General features: G+C 41.2%; 1 protein-coding gene across 1 annotated transcript in view; it reads right to left on the bottom strand.

Annotated features, from left to right (window-relative positions):
• Positions 1 to 13335, bottom strand: part of LOC142028037 (protein ELYS-like) — a gene marked incomplete at its 5' end in the record, with an annotated part of 31526 nt that extends 18191 nt beyond the window's left edge. Inside the window, 14 exons of the mRNA XM_075022152.1 lie at positions 172 to 359; positions 1097 to 1243; positions 2428 to 2484; positions 2597 to 2720; positions 4254 to 4347; positions 5095 to 5199; positions 5986 to 6126; positions 6289 to 6378; positions 6466 to 6556; positions 8666 to 8794; positions 9709 to 9770; positions 10248 to 10429; positions 10517 to 10649; positions 13185 to 13335. Of these exons, the coding sequence (XP_074878253.1) occupies positions 172 to 359; positions 1097 to 1243; positions 2428 to 2484; positions 2597 to 2720; positions 4254 to 4347; positions 5095 to 5199; positions 5986 to 6126; positions 6289 to 6378; positions 6466 to 6556; positions 8666 to 8794; positions 9709 to 9770; positions 10248 to 10429; positions 10517 to 10649; positions 13185 to 13335 (1694 nt within the window). The remainder of the gene's footprint in view (positions 1 to 171; positions 360 to 1096; positions 1244 to 2427; positions 2485 to 2596; positions 2721 to 4253; positions 4348 to 5094; positions 5200 to 5985; positions 6127 to 6288; positions 6379 to 6465; positions 6557 to 8665; positions 8795 to 9708; positions 9771 to 10247; positions 10430 to 10516; positions 10650 to 13184) is intronic.
• Positions 13336 to 13633: the final 298 nt, after the last annotated feature.

Genomic DNA, 13633 nt, shown 5'->3' with positions numbered 1-13633 from the left:
TGTAATTCAATTTTTTGAGATGTAAAGGAATATTAATAGTATCACCAAAAAGATGCCCCCAAACGACTGTATTCAGAGTTTAAAGGGAATTTAGGGCATGGTGATTCGCATTAGTTGTTCTCCACCTTTCACAATATTGGAATGCCAAAACGGTGGGATAGGTTTCTTTACCTATTGGACAACAACACCGTGAGGAAAAGCCGCACTTCACTGCTGCTTGACATTGCTGGCTTCATCATCTGTATGTATCTGAGGGCTCGCCTACGCTCTCCTTGGCACATCAGGGATTGAATAATTCTCCTGTGCTGCCATGACACAGTTTTGATTGTGGCTGGATGAAAGAGCAGGGCCAGTGAATTCTGTAGAGGTTAGAGGTCAGGTGTATTATCATATGCACGTGCACGCACGCCACAAGAACATTCAAAAGTATCTTAAGTAAGGGTGGACGTGTGTCAAATAAACTTAGATGACTAACTACTGTAGATAAAAATTCTCAAGTATTTGCAAAAAAAATAATCCAGTTAGCCATACAGAACAAAGTGAGTGTTTTAAAAGGAGTAATTCACACTTTTCCAGAGTATCCAAATCTCTGTGTTCAAACACCGCTTTCTATAAATACATTACTAAATAATAAGCTATTCTCCCAGACAAACAGATATATTAACTTTGTGACAGGCAAAGAACAACCTTCAGCATCAGAAAGAACATGAATTAGGTTGAACAGTCACTTCTGCAGTCTTCTGCCTCAAACCTTGCTGCTATGATCATAGTTTTAATATTTAAAGTACCTAAAACACTGTCTTTGAGAAAGCGCTCCATCGGTCTGCTGGAAGCAACCTAAATGGATGGCTTTGAAAACTCAAGTATCAAGCATGATTAAAGTTGATTTCTTCTTTGTTTTAATCCATTTCCTGTCAAAGTGGCTAAAAGAGAATTTCAGATTATAACTTATTGCTAAAGATGTCGAAGCAGTATGACAAAAGGGCTTCTAATGTTATAGCACCTGTTATTAGCTAAGCACCGATTTTTTAAAATCATTTGACAGATTACAGCTTTGGACTGTAAGGGATGTCTAACTGAACTGTAACGTACTTACTTCGTAATCATTGTGATCTAGAAGCCAAAAACCTTCAACAAGCTTAACAAGTCCCCAAGGGATAGCAAAGGCAGTTGGGAAGGAGTCGATTGAAGTCTCTGTTTTATTCGGAAAGGAACGCGTGATATCTAGCAGCAAGTAAATTGTCTGACATCAAGTATCTAGTTAAGGCTAATCAATTTGGAAGACCAAACACTTATCACATCACGTTTCGAAAAACACAGTGAAGTCAGGATATACAAGTGGTAGGAAGCAGAAAATACTGCCGTATTAGTCTTGCCATTTTGAGCTATTCTAACTTGAGGACGGTCAGGTCCTAACCACAAAACTGCATTCTGAATAAATAGCCACAAAGAAATACTCTTTGATTTCTGTAAGGCATTCAGAAAGGTTAACTTTAGATACTTAAATACTTCCGTTGTTACAAACTCAGGCTCCCTCTTTAGTCACTGGAGCTACCAGTTGGACATTCAAAACACCTGAACATCCAATACTTAATTATTAAAGCAAACAAATTCTACCGTTGGTTTTTTCCTCATTTCCAGAGTATATAGAACAATGTAAATTAAGGTGTCCTTACAAGACAACGTAGCACTGAATGATTGACACTGGATTTAAAACAGTATGCGGATCACTCATCGGTAGTGTCATTTTCTCTTTCTGACATCCGTTTTTAGGGACATATTCTAATAAGACAGCTCTGGGGTACAACCGTTTTTAAACCCCTTGCTCTCTAGGCTCCCCTCTCGGGTTAGGCAGCAAACAACAAAAAGTAATTCTGTATATTTCAGCAGCTTAAAAATTAAGTTTCTGCCCGATGACTTTTCTCTTCTCTCCCTTTCTTATTCGGTGTGCCTGCACTTCTAACAGAACAAAAGCAAGCACTGCTATCTGGGCTGGAAGACGGATGAATTGGGCAAAAATCAGGTACCGGTTAGAAATCCTTCTGCTCTCAAGCAGCACGTATTACTGCATCATCCTAGTAAGCAGCCATTTGCTACAGGTACGGGTGCTTTAAAAAATTAAACACTGTGCTAAGTTTTGAGAAAAACCAACGGAGATTTTTATCTTTAACATTTCTCAGTAAACCTGTTTTCGCATGTCAGAAAAGACTTTGCAACAAAACATTAAAAAAAAAATCATAAAGAATCCACGGTACAAAGAAATAAAACAATGCTCCTGTCCACGCCTTCATTCTAAACTAAATGTTTTCACTTGCACTGTGTTGGAAGCATAAATTCAAAAACATTATTAAAGGCGCAGGTGACAAACATTTAAGAACATTTATGTGCGTATGCTGAAGGTGTAGTAAAAATAACGAGAAAGGATACAATTGCATGTTTGTAGCTTTCTTCAATGCCTTCTAGCAAATAGAGATCCAGCAGTGCCTGAAAATGAAAAATCAAAAGTTTTTTAAAAACTCCTGTCTTTCATGAATCATGGGCTTTTGGGTGGGGCTTTGGGGGGTTCGTTGCTGTTTTCAGGGAACGTAACACTCACGTGTAAACTAGCAGGTGGGTATTTCCCAGTTCCTCCTTCATCTCTCCGCCACAACTTCTCAACTTGGTCTCCTAACTGGGAAACCATTCCATCAATCATCAAGCAGTCAGAATCCCATTTTCCTCTGGAACAAAAGGTAGCAAGGATTTGGAGAGTCAAACACTAATTCCAGCCTCTCAGTGTAACAGATCTCCTCCAGTCAAACCAAACAGAAAAAAGCTCCCACGAGGCAAAGAAAGTGACAAACACACAAAGGCATGATTATGACTTGAAACGCACATGAAAGAAACGTCCGAGTCAGGTGAAAGATGTTTGTTAGATCATAGTGAATGATTCGAGGAGTTCCAAACAGACATCCTGGAAAGCTCCCCTACTAAGGGACCTTTTCGTTTTCAGGTTCTCTCTTTTGCTGTCTTACTTGTAGTACAAAGGAAGTGTGAACAAAGTTTTTTATGTGCCAGAAATAACCACTCTCCTACTGTCTAACAGAGGAAACGGAACAGTATCAAAAGACCAGGACTATTCTTTAGCGCAAGTCTAATGCCTCCCGTTGGAGTGTCCCAATACACAGCTGTGAGAAGACAACACCGCGGAAAGTTCAGATTTTGTTCTCAGCAGCTCACTTTTGCTACTGAAAAAAAGTTGTTTTCAGAAAGCTGAGCATACAGGTGAAGCTTAGTGTCATCTTAAGCAGCATTTATGTTTCTGTGCACAGACCATTACAACCATGGATGGGTGAAGCTTTAAAAATTGCTTTCTTCACAAGTCCATCACAATCTTTGGCTGACTGTGACACTACCCTTTAATTTCCCCATAATAAGAAGCAGAAAGAGCACACTGGAGGTTGTATGCTTCTAAGGGACATCTGAGCCGGTATGGAAGTTACTTGAGAAGTAAGCTAAGTAAGATGAACTTTAAAGTCAATAGCTACTACACCGCAGCTTGCACCTTAACTCATCTTGCAGCATCCTGTTCTTGTTTGCGGTGCCATAGCCTAAGCTTCTTTAGCTCTTTATTTAGTTTTCAGCACAATTTCCAAAGAAAAATCTATTATCGTCTAATCCAAGGCATATCACCTATATGCTAGTGAGCTAGCGCAGCAAAGAGAGTTCACGTTCAGCAAGTGACTTTTATCCAACAGCCAGTAGAGTGCTAGGTGTGCCAACTACATCGAACTCTGACTATCTCATTAAATCACACAAATGTACTTGTGATTTAGGCCAATACAGTTATTACCCTTGCTCGCTAGTCAATAAACGAGATGAGGTTTGGTTTGGGTTTAAAACTGGCTTTCTTCTCCGTCCAAAACACCTGTTCTGTGAACACCGTGCTTTGCTGAACGGGAGATCGCTGACCCTCTCCTGAACACATGACCTTTTTCAGTAGTACCAAATGATACAGATTGGCCGCTGGATTAAGTACGCTACCAAGAAACGATGATGCCAACAAATGGTACTAAGCAGAGGTATACACAAATATTGTAACACAGGAAAGTAACCTCCGTGTTCAAGAGAACGCATGCATCACTGAAGTGGAGAGGATTGCCGGCAACTGCATTAAGCAGAGCAAATACCAACTGTTGATAGCAAAGCCACTCACTCACTGCCACTTCTGATTTCGCAGTGGAAGTGTTCTCGAGTTCTCCTGTAAGGCTCACCTTGATAAACGCTCAAGTTTCTGTCGATGACCAGTGTAGTAGCTCTGAATCAGAGGGTAATTGTAGAAAGGTCTACCCAAACGCGCATCATCATCTACAGGCAATAAAGTAAAAGCAAGTTAAAGAAGCAATATCACATGTTGAAACTAAAACGTTTGACTAAAAAGACAGAAGATCATACGAGCTAAGCATCAAGAAGCACAGGCAAGCCTCCCACTTTGAAAGAAGCCAATCCTCTTTCTGCCTTTGCTAACGGAGCGGTGAGACACAAGACTCAACTCCTTCTTCTCTCAAGTGCCATTTCAAGTTTACAATTGAGGTAGCATTCAGAACACGTACTGTAAGCAGAAGCTCACTACAGAAAGGACAATTCTCAAAGGGAATGGTTTCTTAAACATGTCATGTGAGCATTTGTGAGACAATGAAGGCTGACAATAGACTTTATAATCCACCCAAATAAAGAAGTATTGCGAGGTGTATTTTTTCCTCAGGCAATGAATAAAAAGTTCCAAACACGCAGGTAATGCCTTTGCTGTAAAAACAAGCATTCCAGGATTTGTTGTGTAATAGTAATTTGTTTCAAATCCCAAGTCTTGCAAGCTGTGGACACAAGCAACTCCTTCAAGTCAGAGGCTTATTGCTCTTTCTAAGGAACATCCAGGAAAGAAACTGCTTGCATTATTCTACACTAGGTATTTGAAAAAAACAGTAAAATCTCCGTTTCACCAAAAGAACCTTCAGCACTGACAAAACATTTACAAAAACATGGCTAAGCACGTGTTCATCGGAATCACTTACTGGATAGTCTCCCTGTTACAAATGTGTTACAGTTCATGCTTACCTAAACCCTCTGGAAGGAGACTGGATCGACAGAACCAGATGACCACTCGTGCATACAAAGAAAGGAGGCCAGTTACCACCTGCTTGTTTGTCAAGTCTGTAAAACCTGAAAAAAAGGCATGAGATGATTCTTGTTATCCAATTCCTTTCATTTTTACAAACCCCCTTTCATCATCCCAAATAGAAAGTATAAAAGTAACGTGGTAGACATCGCGGTCTTTGCATTTCTCACTCTGTGGCACCTTCTTATTTGAAGAAAAAAAACACATTCACCACCAAACCAAAAAAGCAACCCCTACAAAGAACCAGATTCACTAAAGCTTCAAAGAAAAAAAACCTAAAGCCGGAACTATTACATACACTCACGAATAAGACATTTGTTTTTCACGTAGCGGGGGATTTTTACCGTAGCAAAGGGATAGTCTTCTTTTCCCCTCAATATGCCAAGGACAAGTGATAACATAAAAAGCTACAGAAACTCAAGTAACTTACTTCACAAGTTACTCATTTGTGCTTCCTTTGTATTTTCTAGCAATTTGCAATACAACATTCGCATGCAATTATAAATTGCTAGCTAAGAATTAAAAGGAATCATTTGCAGCGCTACCACATCCGGTTGCTGGAATCTCCACCCAGCTGCTTACACAGCTTCTCGCTGAATGTAGCCTCCCCTACCCACTTGCATGAACTCCACAACCAACTATTTCCCTGAAATCAACGCATATTAAGTGGTAGTCCCAACTTCTCAGATTTCAGCCCCTTCTCCCAGCTAAATTTGGCTGTCTTCCAATCATCAAAACCAACAGAAGCTCATCTTTCCACACTTACAACTCAAGCATAATTCCAAATCTTAGTAAAACATACCAAAGATTTCATATATACGATTACAAACCTTTTTCAGTAAGCTCTTGTGCTTCTGTTAGAAAACAGGTTAAGACCGTGCTCAGGTTGCTCCAAAGCAACTGGCAGTGCTGAAGAGACTGTAACGTCTGCGGGTCAACAAAGTTGCGAGAGCCATCAAACAGCGGAACACCTTTTCAAGAATAAATATTACATCATTAGCCTTCAGAGCAATTTCAGAGCTTCAAAGTACACTTAAAGAACCCCGTGCAGTACCATATACCGCCACGTTCCTGAATAAGCTCAATTAGAAAGAACCATTTTGTGTTGGCAGAATGACTACACTAGTACTCACATATTTGGTCAAACTCATCTTTTGCATAGATCACTTTCTTCCATGTCCACTCAAGAACAAACTGTAAATTAGCAGCAGAACTTGGCTGCGCTTTAAAAAAAGAAAACAAAAAAGAAATGAATCGACGATTGCAAACTAGAAAAATATATAACGTAAGAACAACGTAAGAAGTATTACCTTCAGATGCCCAATGTTTAATGCATCCAGTCAGAAGTTCTAAAGAACCTGTCTGGACGGCAGCTGACAATACCGCTTCTAACTGCTCCTCCTAAACATAACCGACAAAATAAACTGAGAATCTTACATGCTTTCAATATCTGAACCAGCAACAGCAAGCGTTTGTTTCTAACTGTACACTCATTCAAACATCACACAGTCCACTCGTACACACGCAGCTAATTCCACATTCCTTTTCTTAACTCTAGCCACAGGCTGCACTGCTTGTTGGTCTGAGAAACACGTTAAACTTTCCCTCTAACATTTCAACTTACTGAAGGCTGATTCTAACCTTTATTTGCATGCCTCTGCAGTATAGTCTCAGTTTACCGAGTTCCAATTAACTATTTCCGGTAACATCCTCTGCTAATACCCGTCACGCATTTTGCACGTAGAAGTTTGCCATCAGGAATGCGTGAAGGGGACAGAGCAAAGACAACGGTGCAACGCTTGCACGGAAACGGGGAAGCTAAGGGCAAGCAGCTTCCTAGACTCTGAAGACATGAAGCAGTTCAGACACCCAAAACTTTACCATTTTCTAAAATGACAGAAAAAGACGTGACACATTTAAATTCTAATAGGTTTAAATTGTAGGCTGCTCAAATACTGTATTATAATGCAGTGGTAATCCTTGAGAAGGATAATGCACAGCTATGCACAGACGTGCGATTATTAAGTAGCAGCTTATTTCAGCTGGTGGTGTGATTACTTCTTTCAGGTGAAATGACCCTTCACAAAATTTTACTTCTTTCTTTTTGTTTTTTTCTTTGTTTGTTTTTTTAATGTGGTTTTTTTTAAACACATTCAAAAGTAGCTTTCCCTTCTAGGCAAAATCATTACATTCAAAGCAATTTCTACACATTAGAATACACATATGATATGTCCATCTTTTTCTGAAAATGGGTTTCAGACAAGGAAACACACCAGATACTACTTACGGTGGCAAACAAAACTCCAAACCCAGCTTCTCGACCCTAATTCTGAAATTTGTCTTACTAACTTTCAAAAGAAATCCCTGCTCAAATGCATAACAAGTCTCTGAATGATATGGCCACAATTCAGCAAAGGTTATTAAAACACGTCTTGGTTGCCCAAGCTATTTCCAAACCGGAGCTGACATCAGAACATCCCATTTGAATGCAAGAGTCTACGCCAGGCTTGCAAAATAAGCAGTCTATGGGCTAGGGCAGCTTGCCAAGAAACTTCTTTTAGCTACCACACTGTGCAGAAGTGTTATTTGCCTTAACGCATTTCCACAAATCTGGTGAACAGTCCAGTAGACAGGAAGATGAGGGCAGCGAGAAGACCGCTCTCCCCTTCCTACTAATGGCTCCACTGTGTGACGACTAGCTAGCTAATCGTTTAGCTTAGATCCTGCCTGCGTGAAGAGGGGCTGTTCATCACAAAGGCTCCGTCTCTCATGAAACTCTTCAGATGAGAGAGAAAGGTTGGTGCACTGCAAGTGGAAAACCTGTGACGAGGCGGGGGGAGTCACTATGGTGGGACAAAGCAGAGAGAAGATAGTGGGTGTCAGGAGATAAAGGCGATTCAGGTGTTGCAGCAACAAGGGGGCAGTCTAAGCAGAGTAAATTGGGCTACGAGGCTACAGAGGTGAAGATCTGCTTTGAGAGGCTGCAGGAAAGCCTACTGATGAAGGGAAGATGAGGGGGAGCGGTGATGAAGTTGTCGGGCAGAGCTGACAAGAGTAATTGTTTACCACAGCCCAGTTCCTTGGAAGCAAGCGATCACGTCTAGTGCAGCAAGCTGATGTTTGCAACAGCTCGCATCCGAGTGAGGCACCCCCATAGTCAGCTACTGCACTGAACATAAGGCTTTGAGAAACCGATGGGGTGAAGGTTGTTGTGAGGGAAAGATGCTTTATGTTGCGCATGACCAGCACTGCCTGCACGCTTCCTTGTGCGTATCTGTGGCACGGAATTAAGAGATGGGTCTCTCAACGCAGATCTCTTAGTGCTGCCCCCACTCAAACTCGGTAGTTTGGATTGAAGAATACTATAACTTCTGCTAACTCAAGTCAACACCTGCATTTCAGTGCAACTTGCGAATAATAGGAAAATCAGATTATCATGTCTTGTAGCCTCTACAGCCCTCTCAGACGAGATGGATGTATTTCCCCCTTGATTCCCTGATACGCACTCACCTGACTCAAACTGGATGGCTGGACATCAACGCGTCTTGGAGACAGCAAGCCAGCTACAAGACACCTGTTGTAGCTATCGTGAATGGTTTCACTTATAGAAGGACCACATTTCTTTAAAAATTTCAAGGCCTGAAACATTAATCAAAAACTACGGATTAAGACAGCAGTATTATTCAGTCACTAAGGTTCTGAATAATCGCTAAGAGAAATAAAAAAAAATGTTCACTTAAATTGTTAGAAAGCTTGCATCAGTAAGCACTACTACGTAGAGTCTTAAAGACGGCAGCCAAACTAACCGCTACGGTTTATAAAAAATATCCTGTAAAACAAAAGGTCAGCCCTTGCAATGCTTAATTAAGTATTCTCTAGCTTCTCTGTCAATACACAGACCTTTTTTTACCCTGAACACTGACACAAAATGTATTCTATATAAGCTAAAGCTAGCACACAACTTTAAATCACGCTTTGGAAGACCCTTTCTGTGCTTGTTTGTGCAGAAGTTGATTTATGTTGGAAACACTTAGCGAGCTGAAATTTAATTCAGAATTATTTGTCACAAGCTGTGCAGTGGCTTGGAAGTTTTAATTCGGCCAAGTGCGGGAGAAAAAAAAAATAATCGTTTCTTCTCAAACAGTTAAGTAATATTTCATTTTCTCCATTCTGCCCTCCTTTTTCAAGTTAATCAGGCATCAAAACCCTAACTCAAGACTATGGAGGCAGTTCCACTGATGGGTAATGCAGAAGTAACAGCTTTCCCCAACTTCCACAACAGTTTTGTTCCTGCTCCTACAGCAACGTTGTATTCCGCTCTAGACATTCAATCCCTCAGCGTGCTTCAACAGGAGACAGTGGTAGTTCTACAGTCCCAAGAGTGGACCTAAAATGTTACCATTTGCATAAAACTGGCAGGACACCATTGCAATCATGCATGTGGATGGGCAGGATGGGCATAAAATGGTCTCCGACCCTGAAAGCAGTGCAATAGAAAACATAGGAAAGGTTCATCTCTTGCCATTCTCAATAAAGATACAGTAAAAGATCACCTCCTTCTGGAAGCCGGTGCAAGTCATACGAACAACTCCGGAGCTCAGCAAGCACGTACCATCTGCAGAGACAATGAACGTTTGACAGCCTTCCATACTCTCGCACTTAGCTTATGACCACTTTACGTTTTGTAAATAGCAGTATCTGGAAAGCTGTAACTGAGTACCCATTTTCTTCATCAGATCACTTCCAAACTTACTTTTTTGAAAATAATTACTGCGTGTAGCAATTTTATCTCTAGTGCTATCAAGGTGCTCTGCTCTGAGCTTCAGTTCAACGTCATTTCATTTGATGACCATCACCCCTTCACAGGCTACATTACAAAAGCACCACAACCCAAAACTCAGCAGACTGTCAGATATGTGTCACAGTGTTAAACACCTTGTTAGTACAACGTAATCAAGGGTTGGGCTTGTGGGCGTTTGGGGCTTTTTGGTTTCGGATGGGGTTTGAGTGACAAACAATGAACAGGAGAACCAATAAATGGCATTTGACCTCACTTTAAGCTTATCACTATCAAAAGCAGTGAAATACCTACCAAAATTGTAGGAGCTTGGATGAAAAAACTGCTCAGGTGGTGGACGAGAAAGAGGAACTCCCTGACTTAGACTCCGCTCGTGTACCAGAATATCCAAAATGGGGTTTGGAGAAGTCATGCTTATTACAGTATCCAGTGACCACAACGCAAAATAGGGGCAATCATGAAGGAGTTCTTCTGGCCTGAAAGCAAGCAAGTGCATAAGCTAAACACCGACTTCCAAATGATTGATTTGTAGGGATATTGAAAACAACTTAATAAAAATATACCTTAGTGAATCTGGCATTTGAGCACGATACCAGCGATTAATGTCAAATACACCCAAGTAAGCAGATGGTTTTCCCTGACCACATGTATTCACTTGCCAGCTGAAGATTGATACACTGGTGTCAGGCGATATTACTGTAAAAGACAAGACATTGTTTCTTGTTTGTAGAAAATAACGCTATAGCTGATATGTTTAAAACACCACTTCCTATTTTGGCTTAATTCTGTTATATCACTCACAAAGCACAACACTCACTGAGAACAACAAAAAAAATTTACGGAATAGCAAACATCTCTGTGACAGGTTTCAGTCATACTGCCCCTTCTTCTGGTATCACTCAGCAGGCACTACTAATTTCCAGATCGGACTCAATTACAGGTTTTAAGAATAGCTCCTTTCCAGCACATTCAGAATGAACGAACACAATTATCACACAAAATAAATACAAAAAACCCAAACCCAACAAACGGGAAATTGGAACAAAGATTTTAACATAAAACATTCACAATGTTATACTCCAGTTCTCTCAATAAGTGGAATGGTTTGTCTTCTCTGGGGAGAACGCATTCTCCAGATGTAAGCAAAGGATGTGGTATATCATTTACCCTAGTAGAGTAAGGAAGAAGGCGACAGTTTGTTTGGCAAAAGGTTTCTCTGTTCTCTGCTGAATTCATCATTACGTTTAGGGATCCTCACACACTTTACTATGTTTCATTGTGAACATCTGTGCCGCTTCCGTTTTGTAGCTGCTGCAAGTGCCTTTGAAGATACCAATTATTTTCATAATTCAGAAGACAGCTTCTTTGCTAGCCTCAACCCACATCCAACAGCAGCTCATGTGTGCCTAGAACTTAACTCAAACAGATTCTGAATGAAAGCTAATTAGAAACCATCCGAGAAATTACAGGTATTTCTCCATGCCTCATGCTTCATAAAAAGGAGACAGAAAGGGGGTTTGTTGTTCTTATTTTGGTTTGGGGTTTTTTTTTCGGGTGTGGTGGAGTGGTGGTGTGTGTTTGTTTTTAACAAGCTTTTAGGAGGCACTCTCCTCAGAAACGTGACACAAGTGGAGAAAATCCAAAGGTGTTTTTGTTCGATTTTGACACACTGTTGATAGAGGATGGCATCACAAAAGAGATGCAAGTTGCCGCTTCAGGACTAAGTCAAAGATGATAAACAGAAGTAGCCTAGAAAGATCATGCAAGTGTCTTCTTTGCAAACATCATACATCAGTAAAGGCCAGTCAGAAGAGAGGGAAGGTGAATAATGCAGTCAAAACAAAGGGCCATGGAAGTTATCACTGCAGCAGGCTCAAAAATAGGGTCAGAACATAAGTGAATTTGTAAACCCAGAGAGGGACATTTAATTACTGCAAGATAATGAAAGACTTCGTAAGAGTTTTAACTGTGTATATGGACAAGGAAAGCTATTGCTTTAAGAACTTGCAGGTGTAGGAACCTATTAGATTTAGAGAGGAAGAAATGGACAGGCAGATCACAGAATCGTAGAGTTGCTTAGGTTGGAAAAGACCTTTATGTTCATTGAGCCCAACCCTAAAGCCAACTGCCAAGTCCACCACCAAACCACGTCCCTAAGCGCCACATCTCCCTGTCTTTTAAATACCTCCAGGGATGGCGACTCAACCCCGGGCAGCCTGTTCCAATGCTTTGTAACACAGTCAGTGAAGAAATTTTTCCTAATACCCAACCTGAACCTCCCCAGGCGCAACTTGAGGCCATTTCCTGTCGTCCTATCACTTGCTACCTGGGAGAAGAGACCAACACTACACCCCGCTACAGCCTCCTTTCAGGTACTTGGGGGGAGTGGTAAGGTCTCCCCTCAGCCTCCTTTTCTCCAGGCTAAACAACCCCAGTTCCCTCAGCCACCCCCGTAAGACTTGTTCTCCAGACCCTTCACCAGCTCTGTTGCCCTTCTTTGGATGCGCTCCAGCACCTCAATGTCTTTCTTGTAGCGAGGGGCCCAAAGCCAGGCAGCTTTCCAGCCACTCTTTCCCAAGCCTGTAGTGTTGCATGGGGTTCTTGTGACCCAAGAGCAGGACCTGGCATTTAGCCTTGATGAACTTCATACAGTTGGCCTTGGCCCATTGAGCCAGCCTGTCCAGATCCCTCCACAGAGCCTCTGTAGACCCTCAAGCAGATCAACACTCCCACCCAACTTGGTGTCATCTGCAAACTTACTGAGGGTGCACTCAATCCCCTCGTCCGGATCATTGACAGAGATATTAAACAGAACTGGCCCCAATACCGAGCCCTGGGGAACACCACTTGTGACCGGCCACCAGCTGGATGCAGATGCAGACATAGGTTGGAACAGGGAAAGAAAAATTCAGGTAACACTCCTAAGCAATGGGGAGCATCATCTTACTGTTCAAAGACGACAGCTGGAGGAATAGAACGACTGACAAGCTTCATGCAGGTGACCCCACCATACATCGCTATAGCATGTCAGCAAGCATAAAACACAACTTATTTTTTCCTTTAAAGAAGTCCCATATAACTTAAGCACCCATTTATTTTTTTTAAATAAGCCCAACAAGCTAGTCTGTAAAGGTATTCAAGACTCACAGACTGGGGTACAGAACAGCATTCATTGCTTAGATTCCAAAACTACTTATTTTAGAATAACCAAACAGGGACATTAGAACAAACCTGCATTAACGCTATCCTCTCCGTCGACACGTTTGGGAAGTTTTTCTACAGTCTGACAGCTAACTAATTTAATATCGCTGGCCTGCCCGCTCAAGGGAAAGACTCCACCTGTGAGACCTAAGCTGTATCTTTCGACACAGTATTCCAGACCCTGGGGAAAAAATAAAAGGAGAGAGAAAAGGTCATTTTGAGATAAAAACATACATTATAGCTAAATGTGAAAGAATGTATATATGTATAATATAATATGCATATTGTACCGTATATTTCCCCTGAGCTTATTTCTGATGGCAAATAGAAACTACATCTGACATGCAAGAGAATGAAGCGTCAAATAGTAACGGGCTTTGCACATTTTCAGAATTTAGCATTTCCCTCGCTAAAATTTGCTCTGCAGTATGCACAGTTCATTCTACTTTATCAAGTAACTTTGGAAATAACAGACATGT

This window comes from Buteo buteo, unplaced genomic scaffold (genome assembly GCF_964188355.1).
Source record: "Buteo buteo unplaced genomic scaffold, bButBut1.hap1.1 HAP1_SCAFFOLD_110, whole genome shotgun sequence".
Classification (NCBI taxonomy): Eukaryota; Metazoa; Chordata; class Aves; order Accipitriformes; family Accipitridae; genus Buteo; species Buteo buteo.
The sequence above is the reverse complement of the archived record's forward strand: the minus strand, read 5'-3'. Positions and strand labels throughout refer to the sequence as shown.